This window comes from Leptonychotes weddellii, chromosome 2 (genome assembly GCF_054177405.1).
Source record: "Leptonychotes weddellii isolate Sample4059 chromosome 2, ASM5417740v2, whole genome shotgun sequence".
NCBI classification, from domain to species: domain Eukaryota; kingdom Metazoa; phylum Chordata; class Mammalia; order Carnivora; family Phocidae; genus Leptonychotes; species Leptonychotes weddellii.
Window position 1 is genome coordinate 86,042,817 of NC_138370.1, and position 19,809 is coordinate 86,062,625.

The 19,809-nt window shown below is 40.5% G+C and overlaps 1 protein-coding gene across 2 annotated transcripts in view; it reads right to left on the reverse strand.

Moving 5' to 3' along the window:
- Nucleotides 1–4,427: 4,427 nt before the first annotated feature.
- AFG2A (AAA ATPase AFG2A) overlaps nucleotides 4,428–19,809 on the reverse strand; it is a 334,925-nt gene continuing 319,543 nt past the window's right edge. For both annotated transcript variants that reach the window (XM_081811923.1, XM_081811922.1), the window contains one exon: nucleotides 4,428–12,229. In XM_081811923.1, coding sequence (XP_081668049.1) covers nucleotides 12,053–12,229 — 177 coding nt within the window. In that variant the 3' untranslated portion in view covers nucleotides 4,428–12,052. The remainder of the gene's footprint in view (nucleotides 12,230–19,809) is intronic.

Below are 19,809 nucleotides of genomic sequence, written 5' to 3' on the forward strand. Positions count from 1 at the left end.
TAAGGGTTTCCAGCAGCTGTTTCAGAAAGAAGCAACTGCGAAATGCATTTAGGTTTCTAACAAGCTTTAATCTTTATCACTAGATTCATTGGGAGCAATCTCCAGTAGTTATTCAACTTGGAACAGTCTCCTTTCTTTAATTTTTAAAACTCCTCTCCCCTCAAGTGCAAACCAACGTTTGCTTTACTGTTGCCTTTTTCCTCCTGGATGGACTGCACAGCGCAATAGCCAAACATCCTCTTAACTCTCTTTTTCAGAGACTATAACCCTCTTTTGAGTAAAGCGGTCATTTTGTTTTGTTCCGCTGCACCTTGACAATGCCGAGAAAACATAATCCTTTACTTAGAATAGAATCTCAGATTTGCTGTTCCATTACCCGGTAGCCTAAGCATTTGTATTAAAAGACAGTTAAGCTTTTTTCAGTGAGGCATTTCCTTCCTTACCTTCCTCACAGAAAGTTCTGCTTTATTTTTAGTAATATCCTGGCTCCTGGTATTGTATTTGTGCACATAATCCCTTCACAATAATGCTTAGCACGCTGGTGGCACCTTCCCTCCAAGGAACTCAAAGGCCTTTACAGACACGAATTAGTTCTCACAGCACCCCCTTGAAATGGGTGAGTATTCCATTCTGATGGGTATATTATTATCCACATTTTGTGATTTTGCCAAAATTCTTGTCCTTTCTTCCCCCGTGTGCTTCCTACTGGAATTCACCTTTAGTCCGCTGGAGCTGGCCAGCTAAGTGCTTGGTAAAGGAACGAAATGCAGCCAAATGAAGCAGCAAAGAAGGATGTGAAGAGTGGTATACAGAAAACTTGGTGGACCAGCATGTGGTGGGGAGTGGAAGCACCCTCCTCACTCCCCGTCTCCACTGTTACCCCAGGGAAGGGCAGAGGAGATAAGCGTGTGGGGACCTTCTCATGCCTGAGACCAGAGGAGAAACCTGCCATGGGGTGGCAGTGACAGACAACTTCCGCCCAAAGCAATGGGCAAATTCTTGTGATTCTGAGCTATTGGACCATTGCCAGGGCTGGTGGGACCTGTGGTGATGAACCTTCACCCACCCTAAAAGGTGAAAAGGACACGTTACCCCAGAAGCCACTAGAAAAATCCTCACGGTTCTTCGGGTTTAGTACAATCTGGCTCTGTGCTAAAACTCCACTGTAATATATTTTGTTTTCACCAGCTTTTTGTAAGAAAACTTACCAAAAATCACAACATTTTACGCAAGTGTGGGTCTTTATGACTTACAAAATATTTGAAAATGTGTGTTAGTATTTCTGTATCTACTAAAATGATTCCAAGTCCTAGCTTTTGCTACACATTTTATTACTAAAATGGGAGCTATGTGGAGGAATGAAGTGACAATTTGTTGAAGGTGAACCCAGGAGACATAGGACCAGATTTCCCTTTTAACTGAAGGCAAGAGAGCTGAGTGGGAGTCCTTGAAATGGCTAACCGTTGTCCTTTAACTCTCAGCCAATAGGCTCTTCTGCACTCACTCAATCACCCTCATCAAGCTTTCTGAGGAATTCCTCCTGAGAAGTTCCTTGGAGGGGGGAAAGCACAGAAGGCCACAAAATTTTTTTGCGGGAACATGCAAATAAAAAAGGATTTAAAAAAATTTTTATTTGGCATAGAAGTCAAGTGATTTTCTTTCACTTACAATGGAAATTGAGGATTAAATTTGTTTTAGGCTGTTACATGCTAAAATAAGATGGAGAAAAAAATAGAGGAAAACTATAAAAATGGTATGAATTTAAGGTAAAAATATAAGAATCTGACCAAGACAGAAAATTCATTGTGCTCTAATTTCCTGACCACTGACCTCTGTGGGAACTCAGTGCTGCTCTGCCATCTTACTACACTCTCATAGGCCATTTACTCTTTCTTCCCAAACCTCCAAAACTTCCGCCTCCATCCCTATACTTAGCTGAGAACAGAGCTTCCTATTTCATTAAGAAAAACAGTCCTAAGTTTCCATCAAATCTCTCCACTTACTGCCCAGTACCATCTACCCTGCCTTTCTCTCTCTAGCCATAGAGCACCTTTTTGTGGTCCTCTTAGAAGCCAAGCCTGCCCTAGGGCCTGGGGCCTCTCATCTTCCCTGGCTCTGCCACTTATCAGGATCTAGGGCTAAATTCCTTCATCTTCATTATGTCAGGAAAGCTCTGGCATCTTAATCTTATGAAATACAGGCCACCATTGAGACCATTTCAGACAACCAATCAAGTAAACTCCACAGTCCTTGTGATATTTCATGCAAATACCAAACTGTTGATGGGCATTGGACAGGGAGAGAGAGAGAAAGAGAGAGGGAGAGGAAAGAGAGAGGGAGAGGAAAGAGATACTTTTGGCTAAAAGGATTCCAAGAAATGTGAAATCTATATAGACCATCAAACACCAAAGACATCAAAGACCATCAGAACCGAACATGGGCTTCTCACTGTAAACTGAGTAAGATCTAAACTCCCAATTTTTAGCAAATATAGAAGGTATTGTTTGGGAGTGGCGGAAAACAAAGTTGTATAATTATGGTGAAACCAGGTTATATAACTTGCTTTCAAATCTAAATATTGTTGAGTTTATTTTTATTTGTTTGTTTATATCATGAGAACTTGCAGAAAAGATTTTGACCACGTGCATTTTAAAGACAATTTTTGAACAACTAATGAAATTCAGGAAACAAAGTCCTTTCCTATAATAAGAGAGCATATATATCATTACTATATGAAAATCAGCACTATAATAATTATTGCAGCCTTATAGTTAATGTAGCATAAATTTTTTTGGCACTCCTTTTCAGAAGTCCAGAAAAAAACAAATATTATTCTGACACCAATTCTGATGTGGGGATTTTTCTTCCAACCATTGAGCTATTAACTCAATTCAATTCAATTCCAACACTACCTGGTGAGAGTCAGCTTCCACAGGTTAAGAACTTAGTCCTTTAGGACTGCTTCACCCCAACCCACCCCCACAGCCTCCACACCATCCCCCTCACATCCTGCCACCTTCAGATGCCAATCATCAGTCCAGGTTATTGCCTGTGTTTCAGAGGTTCCCATGACCCACTCCTTTGGGTTGATTAATTTGCTAGAGCAGCTCACAGAACTCAAGGAAACATTTTGCTTACTAGATCACTGGCTTATTATAAAAGATAAAACTCAGGAACAGCCAGATGGAAAAGATATATAGGGCAAGGTGTAGGGAAAGGGCACGGAGCTTTCATGCTCTCTGAGCCACTCTCCCCAAATCTTCATGTGTTTAGTAAGCCCCCGGCTACATGGTATAACTAATGAAATCATTGGCCATTCGCATGGATCCAACCTCCAGCCCCTCACCCCTGTCCCCTCCTCTGTGGACATTCAGTATGTGATAGACTGGCTCTTTGAACAGGGTGGTTGAAAGAGATAGAGCAAGATAGAGCATATATATATGCCCATGGAGGAACATGCATATAGACACTAGGAGCTCTGATAGCCAATCTGAAATCGAAGTGTTTTCTTTTCATCGTTGTAATTGTTCCTTATTAGTAGTAGTTTTGTAAAAATCCAAGATCTGGCCTTAGCCTGTGCACTGGGGGCTGCTGAGGCAAGGTCCTTGCCCACACTCAGGACAAAGTAATAGGGAATTGCTGGTGACCTGGAGGAGCTTGTTAAGAGATAGTATCAAGGGCCCCTGGGTGAGGAGTGGCTTACGTGGGGAGACTGTGGGATAGAGGTGGACATTGAAGTGGGTGTTAAGCTACTGCCAACTGGACTTGACAAACATTGAAGTATTCATCAGGGGAATCCCAGTAAATATTTGAAGGAGTAAAACCAGTAGAATGGACTTTTGGTTATAGGAGAATGAAAACTTAAAGACGTAAATTGGGTGTGAAAGGAAATGTGCCCTTATTTTGTTGTTAAGAGCCGGTGAAGTCTGAGACCATACTAGTTACATAATAACCCCTCAGTTAATTATCTTGGGGTTTTTACTTCATTCCCTATTCATGCACTAGCTCTCAAAGAACAATGATAAACAATTGCCCTAGTTTCTGATATTTAATTACATTATAGGCCATGGACTTAGTATTATTATTTTTAGCAGGTTAATCTTATCTTTACCTTTGAAACACTGAGAAATGAATGTTGAATTCCATACTGAATGCATTGTTTTCTATTTTGCTCTATTAATATGCTAAATTATTTGATTCTGAGTAGTAATCTTTTAAAGGTGCTTCTTTTAAAGGTATGTAGCTAGTGAAAGGGGGGTGGCGTTATGTCAGTCACAGCAGGAATTGGGAAAACTTCCTTTTTCTTTATGCTCTGAAACAGTTTCAGTAGCATAACGATGATTGGATTGAAGACCTGAATTAATTTTAGCCTATAAAACCATCCGAGCTTAAGAATTCGTGAGAGGTAGCTATATGAAAATCAACAGTTTCACCAGGGGTTTCACATTTATTGGCACGATTATACAAAATTCTTAATTTATTTCATTCATAAATGTGGTTTCTTTTCCCCTCAACTTTATGTATTTGTGGCTTTATCTTTTAAAAAGCAAGCCAGAAACCATATTAGTTTACTATTGCTGCTGTAATACATTATCACAAACAGTGGCTTAAAACAACACAAACTTACTCCGTAACAGTTCTGGAGGTCAGCAGTCTGCAATAAGTCTATGAAATGGGACTAAGGTCAAGGTGTTGCCAGGGCTGTCCTGGAGGCATTAGGGGGGCGGGGAATCCCTCTCCTTGTCTTTTCCAGCTTCCAGAGGCTGCGCATTCCCTGGCTTCTGGTCCCTTCCTCCACCTTCAAAGCCAGCAGCGTAGCATCTTCGAATTTCTCTGATCTCTCCTCTGATTCTGATTCTCCTGCTTCCTTCTTTTCCTCCTTATAAGGGCCTTTATGATTACGTTGGGCCTATGCAGAAAATCCAGGGTACTCTCACCTCAAGATCCTTAATTCAATCACATCTGTAAAGTCCCTTTTGGCATTTAAGGTAACATATCATTTACACGATTTCTGGGGACTAGAACGTGGATGTCTTTGTGTGTATATGTGTGTAGGGGGCGTCATTCTGTCCACCACAAAAAGATTAATTTGTTTTGGATTTTGTTTTCCGAAGAATGGGCTATTGGATCAATCATTTCTGTTGTTTTTTTAATTTAAGCTTTTACCTTTATATTTTCCTAAAGTTAATTTTGGAGTTATTTATGATAACTTTTTGAGGAGATTTCTTAATCTTATTCTATTAATGAAAGTATTTAGATTTATAAATTATCTTCTGTGTAGAGTGTTGAGTTCCAAAGATTTTGATATATAGTATTTTCATTATTATTTTATTCTATTAATGTATAATCTTATTCTATTAATGAAAGTATTTAGATTTATAAATTGTCTTCTGTGTAAAGTGTTGAGTTCCATAGATTTTGATATATAGTATTTTCATTATTATTTCCCAGATATTCTACTATTTTGATTTCCCCTTTGATCAAAGAATCATTTCAAGATGAATTTTGAACTTCTAAACAGTTGGGGTTTTGTTATTTCTACATTTCTCAGTTTTAGGTTTTTTTTTTTTTAAGATTTTATTTATTTATTTGAGAGAGAGAGGGAAAACATGCAGGAGCAACAGGGGGTGGGGAAGCAGCAGAGGGAAAGGGAGAAGCAGACTTCCCCCTGAGCAGGGAGCCCGATTAGGGGCTTGATCCCAGGACCCTGAGATCCTGACCTGAGCTGAAGGCAGCTGCTTAACTGACTGAGCCACCCAGATGCCTTTCCCAGTTTTAGGTTTTTTGTTTTTTTTTTTTAAAGATTTTATTTATTTGACACAGAGAGAGACAGCAAGAGAGGGAACACAAGCAGGCGGAGTGGGAGAGGGAGAAGCAGGCTTTCCGCGGAGCAGGGAGCCCAATGCGGGGGCTCAATCCCAGGACCCCGGGATCATGACCTGAGCCGAAGGCAGATGTTTAACGACTGAGTCACCCAGGCGCCCCTCTCAGTTTTAGTTTTATTACATGGTGATTATAGGGCACATTCTACAACATTTCTGCATTTGCAAATATTTTGTGTATGTGCGTGTGTATACACCCTATTATATAATTTATATAGATTATATGAGAGAATAAAATATTGTGCATTCTCTGTTTGCAGAGTTTAAGCATATATTTGTTATAAGTTATTTAGATTCTCTGCATCTTGGAGAAAATTACTAGATCAGTTTATAAAGAGCTTATTTATTTTTTTTATAGCACTATAATGTTCCATTGTATGGACATACTATAATTTTTTAAATAGACCCTATTGATAGATACTTGAATTGTTCTAATATTTTGCTATTATAACAAATAAGGCTACAATAAATACTTCACCATTAGATGGTAAATAATATGCCATTTTGTATCTGTGGGAGCATATTTGTGGAATAAATTATAAATTCCATTAGCTCTGTTCCTTTTGAATCTTATTCAAATGTTTTATTATATCCCATATCACATTGCCTGTATTTTAACATTTTTGAGATTTCAAAGCAGTTGTATTCTAAACCATTTTCCTCTTTCCTCAGAAAGTGTCTCTCCTAACGTACTCTAGCTTTCAGTACTTTGTTTCTCCTCCACTGCCAAACTTTCCCCCCCAGATTTTTGGCATAGTTCCCCTGTTGCTATTTCCCTCTGGGATATTTCAATCTGTGATTATTCCTGGCCCCAAATAATCTGTGCTCCATATCCTTGACTCTCCTTTTTACCTGTCAACATTTTTATTATTGTTTATGATTATGTTGGTGCCAATAGTATTTAATTGCTGTGGGTTTATGGCAAACATATGAACATACTATCACATGTCAGTTCCCAACTCACTTAACTGTATTTGACTGATTTTAATACGAATGTTTTTCACAATTTTAAAAAAGATTTATTTGAGAGAGAGAGAGACTCTGGGAGCGGGGGTGGGGGGGCAAGGGGCAGAGGGAGAGGGAGAGAAGGAGAGAGAGAATCCTTAAGCAGACTCCCTCTGAGCGTGGAGCCTGACACTACACTCCATCCCAGGACCCTGAGATTGTGACCTGAGCTGAAACCAAAAGTTGGACACTTTAACTGACTGAGCCACCCAGGTGCCCCAAATATTTTTCACATTTTAATGTTTGTGAAATCAGGATGTAATAATATTAAAATCACAGTAATTTATTATTTTTTCCAAAAAAGTGTTTTTAAATTAATAGTCTTACAATTGATGGAGTCTTAAAACATCATATGTGTTCTGAAGTAGAGTAAGATGTTGAACTTCCTGGAATTCATGGAATTAACCAACTTAAAAAGTTGGTCCAAAATGTGTTGTACTTGACGGATAGCCTTTGAAATACTTCACCTGGGGTTTAATCCATTCCCTGATTTCAGCATAGATGAACTCTATTTTTCTTTCTTTTCATTTCTTTGGGTTTTGTTGTGTGTGGTACCTTAAGTGCGTCATTTTAACCATCTTTCCAGAAATGTTTATCACTGGGTCTTGAAAGAGGAGTCTACAAATTTCTCAATAATTTTGTAACCCATTTAAAACCTTGTAACAACTCTTTCTGCCTAAATTTGCTAGAATGAATTCTTTTCCCCAAAAGTGAGTCCTAAAAGATATAGGCTACTGGGGTATATTTGACAGATAGTAGGTAAAAAGCCTATCCATGCATGCAACTGTTATAATGAAAACTGAAGGAAGGAAAGCAAATCAACTTGGAGCATTAGAATTTCTATGTGGACCTGCACATTCAACCCATATATAATTTCAAAAGGTGTTTTGGTGTGTGCTCATCTTTAACAGAAGGACTCAGGGAAACATGACAAAATGAACCAAAACTCTAACAACCTCACCTTCAGAAATTTAAGTAACAACAGGCCAGGGAAATAACTTCATTCTATCTTTATAGCAACTTTTCTGCAGCCTTCTCCTGATTAAGATAAATTAAACATACACTCAAGCTTGGTTTTTCTATAAATTCAATAATTATTTTTCCAAAGTGGAAAACCTATACATTATTTAAAAAACCTGTTTTATATATTAGAAATAACACAGAACTAAACATTTTTCAAGCAAAGTTAGGGCAGTCAGAATTAAGCTTAGAAATACACTTTCTTTGTCATAAAGGAGTAAAAAATTAGAAGCCATTCTTCTAAATTTTGTTGTTAGAAAGAAACACTAATTTGACTATTGAAACAAAACCATCTTGGAACACTGAAAAAAAAAAAAAAGTGTCAATGTGAGTATCCTGAAACCCTGAAGAGAATCTGGACCAACGACAAACATTTGACCAGATGCCAATAAAGCAAATTGTTTTCTTAAGACAGGAAGCTGGACGTTTTCTTTTCTTGCTGCACTTAAATTTTCCATGAACTATACTGTGTCATTCAATCACAAACAAACCCAAACAATACACATGATTTTAAATCCACACATAGGAGACTCGGGCATCAGAAGTAAAGCCCTCACAGAGATGAAGCTGGGGTAAACTGTTACTAGTGACACCTGACCTGCTCTTTTCTATGACTCAGGTTTTTACTGGTACTGTTATAAAAAGGGCACAAACTTCAAATAAAGATGATCATTGCCTTTTCAACGGTAATAATTAGCTATCTAAAGATAGAAAAAAAATAATTGGTTTGTAATAGATTAAAGATGTAATGCTCTAAAATCTTTTTAAATTCTTAACTTCCTGCTCCTTGAGCGACCACAGTGCCATGGAAACAGATCTCACTCCAGATTTATCCCCTCAGAGGAGGATCACCTAACCACTAACTCTCACCAACAAATTTCTCATTTCCTGGGTCCTAAAGCCTGATCCTTTTTTTGCCTTCTTGGGTTTTATTCCATCATCCTGGTACTTCTGATTTTCCAGACACACGGGGTGGTAGGCATCGTGGATTGCACTGGAAGTCCACTGACTGGGTGGAAGGATAGGATTGTGATGCTGGTTAGGAACGCATAACAGGGCTTGAGATGCATTTTGCCCTTTGCAGCATAACTTGTCAGTTTAAGGCTGATTTTTTAAACATTATTATGAAATACTTAGGCATAAAAAAGTGTAGACTGGATTACAATCAACACCTGTATTCACATCACCCAGTTTAAGATAGGACATTTCAACTTTTCTCCCCTGAGGAAATTCTCCCTGGTATTTGATGCTTTTCATTTCCCTCCATGTAGTCTTCTACTACATGTGTTCCCATAAACAACATATATTATTTTGCATGCCTTAAACTTTAAATAAATATATTCTTCTGAAATGTTCTTTTTGAAATTCCCATTTTCCATGTAGCTTTAATTACTTTTTTACTGCCATAAGTATTGCATTGTATGGGTATCCATAGAAATCCATTCTCTGACTGATGGATAGATCGTTTCTAGTTTCTTACTATTTAAATACTAATGCTATGATTTTCTTAATCATGACCTCCTTGAAAACAACTTGCTCTGAGACATACACCGAGGAGAACTCTGAAGACTATACGGGTCTTCAACATTACTAGATAATGCTAGTTGCTTTCCGAAGTAGCTGTACCAATTTATGCTCCACTGCTCCACATCCTTTGGGATTATAAACTCTGTAAGTAGGGTTTTAGCTGTTGGAATCTTCTGCGGCCTGGGTAAGGCTATATTCCTCCAACTATTGGAACTGCTAGTCATCCCAAGGATATTTTTAGCATGGATCCATATTTTCATGTTAATTTTTAGGTTTCAAGCTTCTGTACCACAAAGGTGGTGTGAATTCAAACACAGAAGCTATGGTCAGGTAAGCTCAAAGAATTCTCAGAGGAGCTGCTGCTTTTCTTTTCAAAGCCAAAGCACAGAGCAAGTCAAGAGACGCTCCTTGTGATTTCTCTGGTCAGCAGGAGGAATTTTTTTCTAATTTGCCCTTACACTGAAGGTGTTGGTCTTTAGTGATCTGGGCATTATGTATGAGGCTTGGTTATGACTTCTTTTTTTTTTTTTTTTAAAGATTTTATTTATTTATTTGAGAGAGAGAATGAGATAGAGAGAGAGCATGAGAGGGGGGAGGGTCAGAAGGAGAAGCAGACTCCCCGCCGAGCGGGGAGCCCGATGCGGGACTTGATCCCGGGACTCCAGGATCATGACCTGAGCCAAAGGCAGTCGCTTAACCAACTGAGCCACCCAGGCGCCCTTGGTTATGACTTCTATGTCACATGGGCTGAAGCGTCTGAGTGGTCATTAACAGCTGAGCTCCTCCTTGACTGAGATTGCCCCCTTCCCTCCCCACCACCCAGCTTCCAGCCTGAGAGCCTGTGCTAGTTCAAGCTTATTGCTGGTTTTTATTTTATTGGCAGTGAGAATTTAAATTTTTTTTTTTTCTGTTTAGGCCTTTGGGGATAAGGTTTTTCTCTTATTTTCTGAAAATGGGAAGCATAAAAGTAATCTTGAGGTCCTGTTTATTTCATTGTGTGAGCCTTATATTCTAAATCAGCAGAAACCAACAGAATGTTCTAGTGATGGAAATGTTCTACAATCTATTCTGTCCACATGGCAGACACTTGTCACAGGTGGCTTTGGAACACTTGAAATGTGGCTAACGTGTCTGGTGAACTACATTTTTAGTATTATTTAATTTTAATTCATTAAAATTTAAACTTAAATAGCCATATGTGACTAGTAGCTATTACATTTGACAGCACAGCTCTAAGTAGTGGTCATATTCTTTGTTACCTGGGTGGTTTTACGTATATACTAATAAACCCAATGTAGTCTGGGAAAAAAAAAGGCCTTACAAATCTATTTTTGATAGTCAAAGGATAAGATATTTTGAGACATGACTTCAGAATACAACACTGTAAAGTCCCATTATTGTGATCATCAGGTATTTCTCGCCTGACTTGTCTTTCTGGAAATTTTCAAAGATCTACAGTGAGCATGTCTCAGTGCACATTCTTTCCATTGCCAACTTCTCAACTGGAAGTCAGGGAGTCAATTTCTGACAGTTTTTCAAAGATATTTATGGAACATTAAAGTGTCAAGAAATCCTAAAGATAAATAATTAGGAGCACAAATATACATATTTCAAATGCAGCATAAGACAATATAAGAGTACAATTTGGTTTATCTTTGAACTGAAAAAGTTTATTGGTAACCTGAAAATGGGTGCAAATTAAAACACTAACATACAATTTATTTATAGTATTTTATGAAACAAAACAACTCTGTTGCTCTAGGCCTGGATTGGGATTATATTTCCAATTTTTTAAATTTGCAAAGGGCATTACATGAAATAACTCTTCTTTTTTTTTAATCACCGTAAGTACAGATTAAGAAGGCCAAAGCAAAAATGTAGGTGTGAATTATAATGAAAACAAAACATATCTGGAAACATGCCATATAAACCTGGTTGGTGCAGGGGCTCCTGGGTGGCTCAGTTGTTAAGTGTCTGCCTTCGGCTCAGGTCATGATCCCAGGGTCCTGGGATCGAACCCCGCATCGGGCTCCCTGCTCGGTGGGAAGCCTGCTTCTCCCTCTCCCACTCCCCCTGCTTGTGTTCCCTCTCTCGCTGTGTCTCTCTCTGTCAAATAAATAAATAAAATCTTAAAATATATATATATAAACCTGGTTGGTGCATTTGCCTATTTCACTGGCTGGCCTTTAAAAATAAAGATCTGTAAATCTTTCTCACTATGGACTAATCCACATGCATTCTTTATGTTCTTGTATAAAACTGATGCTCATAGGCTGGGCACTTAGGAATGCAGTGAAAAAGATTCTGGAGTTAGGAGAGCATTTCATGGGATGAATAAACCAGGTCAAAAATGAAAAAGCTAGTTTGATTTTTAAAACTCGCACACATATCCAGATAAAACTGATTTAAACTCATGTCCAGAGACTTTCATGGATATTTTCATTGTATCCATATCATTTAAAATGTCTTTAACCACTGAAGCCTCTCAATTTCCAGTCAACATATTTCAGACACTTTGCTTATGAAGGATTTTTCTGACACTCTCAAGAAAAAATTCTTAAAAAAGAAACAAGTTTTCTCTAGTAAGCGTTTTTAGCATACTGAATATGTATACTTTCTCAGAGTGTATGTAGCCCACTCTTCTCTTGATACTCTTCATAGAAACGTCTCAGTGATTTAGGAATTCTCGGTGTCACAGTGCTCAAGGCTTGAGTAAAATGTCTTCTCATAATGCAGTTGGCTTGAATGTCTTCTTCCAGAGCCAGAAGGGCTGCCTCTCTACAGACTGCTATAATCTGAAGCAAAATAAAGAAATAAAAACAAACATACAAAAAAAGGGAGAGAAAAAACAGTCAGTACTGTTTTTTAGAAATGTGGTGTTTCAAATATTCCTGCTACAACTATGAGCACCTCGCTAACATGTATCTTTGCACTTATTCCGCTTCAGTTTTCAGAAGGATAAAAAGTAATCGCCTTCATTCCAAAGCAATGTATTAAGTACTCAGAATCAGGAGCGGCCGAAAGAGATACAAGACACGGCATCTGCTCTTAAGAAGCTCGCAACAGTAAAGGTGGAACACAGGTGCAGGCACATACTTCTGATACGAGATGACAAAAGGGGAGTGTGTATGTGCAGCGGGGGCAGGTAGGAACCGAGTGACAAGGGGGTGAGGGCAGAGGAAGGAGATACTCTGATAGACAGTGAGGTCCTGCTCCTCAGCACACCTTGTCAGGGCACAGAATTTCCACATTCCTTTTGACCTTTGAGCTATTACCGACATGTAAGAGCATTTCTTTATGTGCATCCCTTGAACTGAGTTCTTAGATCTTGGGAATATCGGATAGAAGTTTTCTACGTTTACTTTAGAGAGCTGCATTAGGACAGAGAAGTGAATTTTGTTTACTCAGTGAGGAGAGCTGGAAGAACTGAAAAGAATCTGGGGAGGGGGTGGAGTGGTTGCAGAGGGAGGGAGGGCAGAGTGGGCGGTCGGAAAACGGAAGGGGAGGAAGGTTCAAGTCTTGAATCCTGAAATGTGTTTTTAAGCTCTCTGGACTTCAGACAGCGGAAGCAGGCTGATGCCAGTGTCATTCTAAAGACACATTACTGTGGTGAAAAGAGCTTGTGGGATGAAAAGAGATATTGTGATTTTCAGGGCAACAGGGAAAACAGTGATTGATACTGACTGCACCTTTACATCGGTAAATGAAAGGGCCAGCTGAAACACATTTGTCCAGCCATTCAGCATATTTTCTCTGTTTGTTCACTTACTGAAAAGAGTTCCTCTGCTTATGCTCGGCTAATGGCTGCCAAAGCAGTTTAGGAGCTTTTTAGGGGATTTAGCAGCATGTTTAGGGAGCTTTCAAAAAACATGCATAGATTTAGATGGCTTTGTCAAATTACGACAATGTAACTATTAGTTCTGGGCTTCATTAATGAGCACGGAAGTTGACTACAGTGCTTATGCATGTTAATGCTTTTCCAAAAAGAGTGGCTACCAACTTGTTGAAGGAAAGAACAAAACTTCCAGGGATTTGTAAAACAACTTCACCACACATTCTGGTGCAAAGAGAGTTACTTTGAAAACAGGATGTAATAATTAATAAGCACAGTAAAGCACATGAAATGCCCAGCATGGTAAACTGGCTATCCAATGGTTCCACTCTGTTCCAAAGGGACCTTGAGGACCTCCATGAAGGGAGGTAAAGCAACCAAGTAGGGAAAAGCCTCAACTCTCTCCTTCCCTCCATCTGAGCAGCACTTCTGTTATCTGCAAGAATTAAAAAAAAAAAAAAAAAAAGATTTTATCTATTTATTTGAGAGAGGGGGAGAGAGAGGACAAGTGGGGGTGGAGAGGGGCAGAGGGAGAAGCAGACTCCCTGCTAAGCAGGGAGCCCAATGTGGAGCTCCATCCCAGGACCCTGAGATCATGACCTGAGCTGAAGGCTTAACTGACTGAGTCACTCAGGTGCCCTTGTTATCTGCAAGACTCTGAAGCAATGGTTGCAAGGCTGAAAAGTTTGAAGAAGAATCACTGGGAGAGGCAAAAAGGCCTGAATTTCCTGCTGGCCTGGCAGACTTTTAGCTCTTTCTCTGAGATAGTACAGGGAATGTTTCCATTATGTGGATCCTTCCCCAGCTAAGTGGAGTAAAGAAGTCACCAGCCCTGGGCCAGTGCCGTGTCTTGCGTACTTCATAACTGAGACTTACCTCAGAGAACCCCGGACCCAGCACACAATGGCTACAAACATTTACTGAATCCCTACCACACGTGCTAGACAATTACTAATGACTGTGCTAATTCACTGCTATGTGAACAGTGTCCGTCCCCCCCCCCAGGTTTTGTATAATGCAGTGATGCCACTCATAGCGTGATGGGAGCATGGCAAATGGAGAGGCCAGATAAGCACGTGTAAGGTGGTGGGGTGGGGTGTGGGGAGGTTGGGCTGAGGAAAGGAGAGGTGACTGCAAGGTTGCCTGGACCCTCTCCAAGTTCCCAGAATTTAGTTCACATGGCCGCAGAGTGAGTAGCTCCTACTGCTGGTACATCTGAGAAAGTGAACCAGTGGTCTAGTAGGTTTCCTCGCTCAGCACACAGTAATCAGACTGGAGAAAGATTGGTTATACTTCTCTAATTACTGGAATCTCAGGTGGCCTAACAAGGCAGGGTAGAGAAATGTAGGTAGTGGGAAGTGACAGGTCACCCAGGCCCTGAAGGCTGCTGTTCTTGGGGTCAGCAACCCTGAGCAATTCCTCTTTGCAGGTCAACTTTCTTTCCTTTGCATCTTTGTCCATAGATCTTCCCAAGCTATAACTTGCTTTTTGCCTTTCTGTGGTAGCTTTCAGGGCAGTGACAGAGGGGGTACTGGGAGTGAGATGTGGTCAGAGCAGTAACAGCCGCTTGAAAGCTGGATGTCTGTAACTTAGAGCCTCTAGCATATGTTAACATTCAAGAGTAATTCTCCTACTATATTTAGTACTGGCCTGACCCTTAATTAACAATTCCATCCAATTTGGAGAACTACAAAATTGTGAGGTAGAGAAAACTTGGACAGAGTTTTGACAAGAGCACTGAGAAGTGTTTGAATTCAATAGAGATGACCCTTAGAACCTTCGAGACAACGACCAGGGAAACAGAGCAGCTGGATACTGGTACTTTCAAGCACCTCATAGAAAGGTGTCTTTCTCTGTCCAGAAGGACCATAGTCGTTCTCCCTTCAAGAGTAGCAGGAGGACAGTCTGAATTCAACACTTGCCTCAAGAAATGTTTTTCTGTTTCGTAGTATTTATAAGGGATGCCCTGAAGAACCAATTAGGCAATACTTTCTGCCACTTTTATTTTCCTATCATATTTGCTTTAGCAATATACAACCAGTAACTGAGAGGAAGTAGGACACTACAAATAATTAACCAGTCACTCTTTCATCAGTCAACATCCACTGGATAGCTACTCTGTACAACCACTAGATGAACCCAGGTGGAGGATCCAGAGATGTCTAAGACATGGCTGTCTTCTGATGCTCCCCAACCAGCAGGGCATGGACATCAATAAACTGCCCCATGTGGCATGGTATTAGAGGTACAGTTAAGCAAGGCTACAGGCAAAGTGCTTTGGTATGGAAAGAAGAGAGAAATTACTGCTTCCTAAATCGAAGCGGAAAGGACAGAATTTAGATATGCATATAGGACAGAAAAGGGCATTCTGAGCAGGAGGAATAAAGTGGGCAAAGAAACAGCAAGATGGGGAGAAAGAGACCAGAGATTGTATTGATTTAGCCTCAGCAGCCAAAATGGGGAATTAAAAAAAAGAAAGAGAAGAGTAGTTCTGTCATCAAAATGTCACTAAAAATAAAATGATAGTTTTCAGAAGTCATGTGGGCCATAATGACAGTGAAGGCTAGTCAATGACAGTCATCTCTAAAGCTCTAACCCCAATTCACAAGCAGCTGATGCACAAGCAGCTGACAGAGAATAATTCCTAAAGGTTCCTTTGTTTTTATTTTTTCCTCATGAAAGGGCTTCTTAGAAATACCAAAAGGAAAATCATTAATTCGAATACTGGTTCTTCTCTCCTAACCCAAATAAAAAGGTAGGCCTGAAAATGGGAGTATTCTTGGGAAGCTCATTTCATGATGGCTGGTTTCTATTTGCTCTGGGGTCACTCATACTTCTCAGGAACAGTGTCGCTTTGCTGCTTGCTCTTGGGGCCCATGCCAACATTCGCCTTGACATATCAGTGGCTTTTCAGAGGAAGAAGTATTTCATGATCAAATAAGTTTTAGGTAACAGTGCACAGACTCTGTTTCCCATACCGCACAGTCGAATTTGAAAGATTTTTGTGAAGGCTGGCAATGGCAATCTGCTAATCTGCTTAATTTTCTTTAACCCGGGGTTTCCCACAGAAGTCTCCCCTTGCCCTGGTTTTGGCAGAACAACCTAGAGGTGGCTGTCTTTCGAGTTAGTGGTGATCTTCAGCACGCACTCTGGGAGGTGCATACCGAACAATTCAACCAGGACACGAAATGGCTTTTGCCTATCACATATCCTTTTTTTCTTTTGCTCGCTCCTAGTCCAGAAGAGAGAAAAGAGGGAAAGGGAGGAAAAAAGAGACTGGAGAAGGACCAGTCTAACAGGGTCAAAGGGCAGTAGCCACAGCATACACTTGTGTTCTAGAGAAGCAAACGGTCATATCTGTTGAACTCAACAGTCCCTTAACTATAAACAAATTTCCACAAAGTACACTTTATAGGCATCTTTGTCAGATTTGGCCCATATGCTGTAATATTTTTACTTACGTTTCATATAGCCTATACTTTGTCAGTTATACTTAAGTCTCTGGAATGGTAATGTCAGTAACAGAAACTGTTTAACACTGTGATATATGTTATCTGAAGCAATGTTTCCGTTTGGGGTACTACTTTGAATCTAGCTGTCCTTAGAAATAATATGTTAGGAATTTTATCAAGAATACAAGTATGCCTGTGTTATTTTGAGGGATGCTTCCTTAGGTATCAAAATTTGTTACACGGGGACAGGAACTTTTCTGCTGGGTTGTCAAGGGGAAAGCTGCACAGTCATTGAGAAATATCCCTGAAAATTTACTGATAATACAGTAATACATATTGGGTTAGAGGACTGAAATGGAAGCTTTGGGACAAAAACAACAACAACAACAAAAACTGTACAAATGGTGATCTTTTGACCCATTTGATGAAAATAATGTGGCATCAATGACTGCTGATGGCATTTTAGATAAATTTGCCAATCTCTCTCTCTCTCTCTATTGGGGACTGGATTCTATAGAAGCTGAGAAGGGCTTTCAATTTAAAGTAGGACCTTTATCTCTGAAGTCTGTGAGACAACCTAATGAGGTAAGTGCATGTACGTCTATGCATATACCTCTCTACAGTGTATACAGGGCCCACACAACTCATCATTCTGCTGGCCTCACATACATTCTGCTGGGACTGGTCAGTGATGGGGGAATTCAGCTGAATTTCTCCCAGGAGGCCACAGAAGAACCTCATGAGAAGATGTGTAGAATAAATTTGAATCACAGACTATCTGGAATGTAAAACCAACCCGTTTAGAAAGTAAACGCTTGGCACTCGAATGCTTTAACATCTTTGGCAAAAAGGATTTTGGAAGCTTTCCCTAATCCCTTCACCATGTCCTCCTCTTCCCCCATAGGCTTCAGACTACATCATTCAAATGAATTATTAGCCAACTACCAGCAAGGTTGCTTTTGCCATTAGGTTGTAAAAGCAACACTGTTTTGGCTGGCTCTGTAAAACTCAGTGTGTGCAGTCTGTGTTCTTTTTCAGTTTTGACTAAAAAATCAATACCCAAACTTTTAAGATCTATATATGCCTTGCTGCAAAAGTGACCATATTATTTGTTTGGGAAAATGAGAAAATGAGACAAAAGACAAGCAGAGTGGGCCCAAGATTTCACTGTCAGAACTAAACTAAGACACACTGTTGTTGCAGTGGCCATGACACCCGTTTATTTGGTGCCAACATGTCACAAATTCCCTTTCCATTGATTCTGCAATAATAATAGAGCTGTCACATATCTGAAAAACAACATAAAATAAGCAGGAACTCTCTATATGAAAGATTTAGGCATATCTGAACTGAGTTCCTAAGAGGTAGGAAAGGAAAAGATTCTTAATGAAAGTATTTAGAAATCCTCAAAACAAAGTCACTGAGGAAAATAGTAATCGTTTTCAAATGCAGGAAAAAAGTAACTCAGCAATGAAAGAGAACATACAAGTATGAATTTTCATGCTATGCTTGCCCTCTGAAAAAGCAGTGCCTTTAGAACAACAATACAGCAATAACTGGATTACGTGAGACAACTTCACTTGGGAGGGGTGTGGGGAAGCAACTTCCCAGGATGAGAAGGCTCTTGACCATTGAACCTTGGGAAATCTAATTACCTCACTTTTAAATGCAAAAGGGCAAAAGAGGCAATTGTGCAGAATTCTGAATGCCATGAAGAATAAGAACAATGTCTTACTTCACTGTGGAAAAAAAAAAATGAAACCTCTTATACATAGCCTACGGTTCTTTCCCCCAAGCCACGAGACAAGAAGAGTTTAAACAGGTGGCTCAGCTTAGTAAAAGAGAAACAGGCCTATTGCGAAAATTAAAACCCACATGGTTTCTAAGCAGGTAGTAGAATTAAAAAAAAAAAAAAAAATGATGTGATAAATAGTCAAGGCAAAGACTTGACCAAAACCTAATCAGTAGGAAGGAAAACATGAGAGTGTTGGTCACTGCTTTGGGTATTCATCCTCCTGTGCTATACCCCTGCCCTTGTTCTTTCCAGTTTCACAGTAGCACCATGTTCTTTTCTGGGGGCACTGACAGACTAGGAACCCCAATATTAATTTAAGTACAGTTGCTTCCATTTTCCAGATAAAGCCTAGTATGTGCCCTTCTTTTCTGTTGACTGTAAGCAGATTATGAGAAGGACATCAGGAACACAAACCCACCAGCGGCTTGTAAGGTTGGGAAAAACGCATGCTGCCCCAAGGAGGCCTAATAGGGGAGCTAAGAACTGCTCACTTCTGACAGGCAGGCTGAGATTCTAACCGAACCGCCACCACGTTCCTTCCCAACTGCCTCGCAGAGGTATCTGTGTCCTCTGAAAGGCGGGAGGGTAACAAAGTTCTGAAGGCAGCTTAGCCCACGGCTGAAGTTCTGCTTGGTTCCCATCACCCCACTCTGCAGGCAAAGGAAGCGCTCGGATCTGAGGAGAGAAAGAAGTCGGCGATTTTCAATGTGCTAGAAGAGAAGGCTGATTTATAGAGTGACCCCACAGGACGAGAAACGTGGCTCTGGACAGCGGAATGCATATCCCTAGTTTCCTGGGCTCCCGGCCGCCTCGGGGATTGTCATGCTGAGGACACGGAGAGGGCCTGGCGCCAGTTATCTGCGCGAGCACCGAGCAGAGTGTGCGCAGAGCCCGGGCCGCGGACGAGAGCCGGCCCTGCCCTGCCCGGGGCAGCTGCAAGGGTCCACGCTGAGCCCGGGCTGCGCGTCCCGGGCCCGGCGGCGGCAGCGGCGCCGCGGCTCCTGCTGTTGGGCAAGAAGAAAGCGCGCCTTCCAGTGAGGCCTAAATGTGCTTTTCAGCTTCTTTGTATTTCAAGGGTACTAAATAGCTTTAAAGAATCTACCAAAAGAAATGGGATGCAGTGCTTTAAAAAGTCTTAGGTACTTTCAAGAAAGTGGTTTTGTGAAAAAGCATCTTCTGTCTGGAACACCTGTGATCTGTTGAGCTTAATTGGGCTGCAGCTGGCGCTGATTGTGGCGCAGCCGCCAGCGGCCGCGGGCGGACATTGTGTGCGCTCCCGCCCGGCCGGCCCCTCGC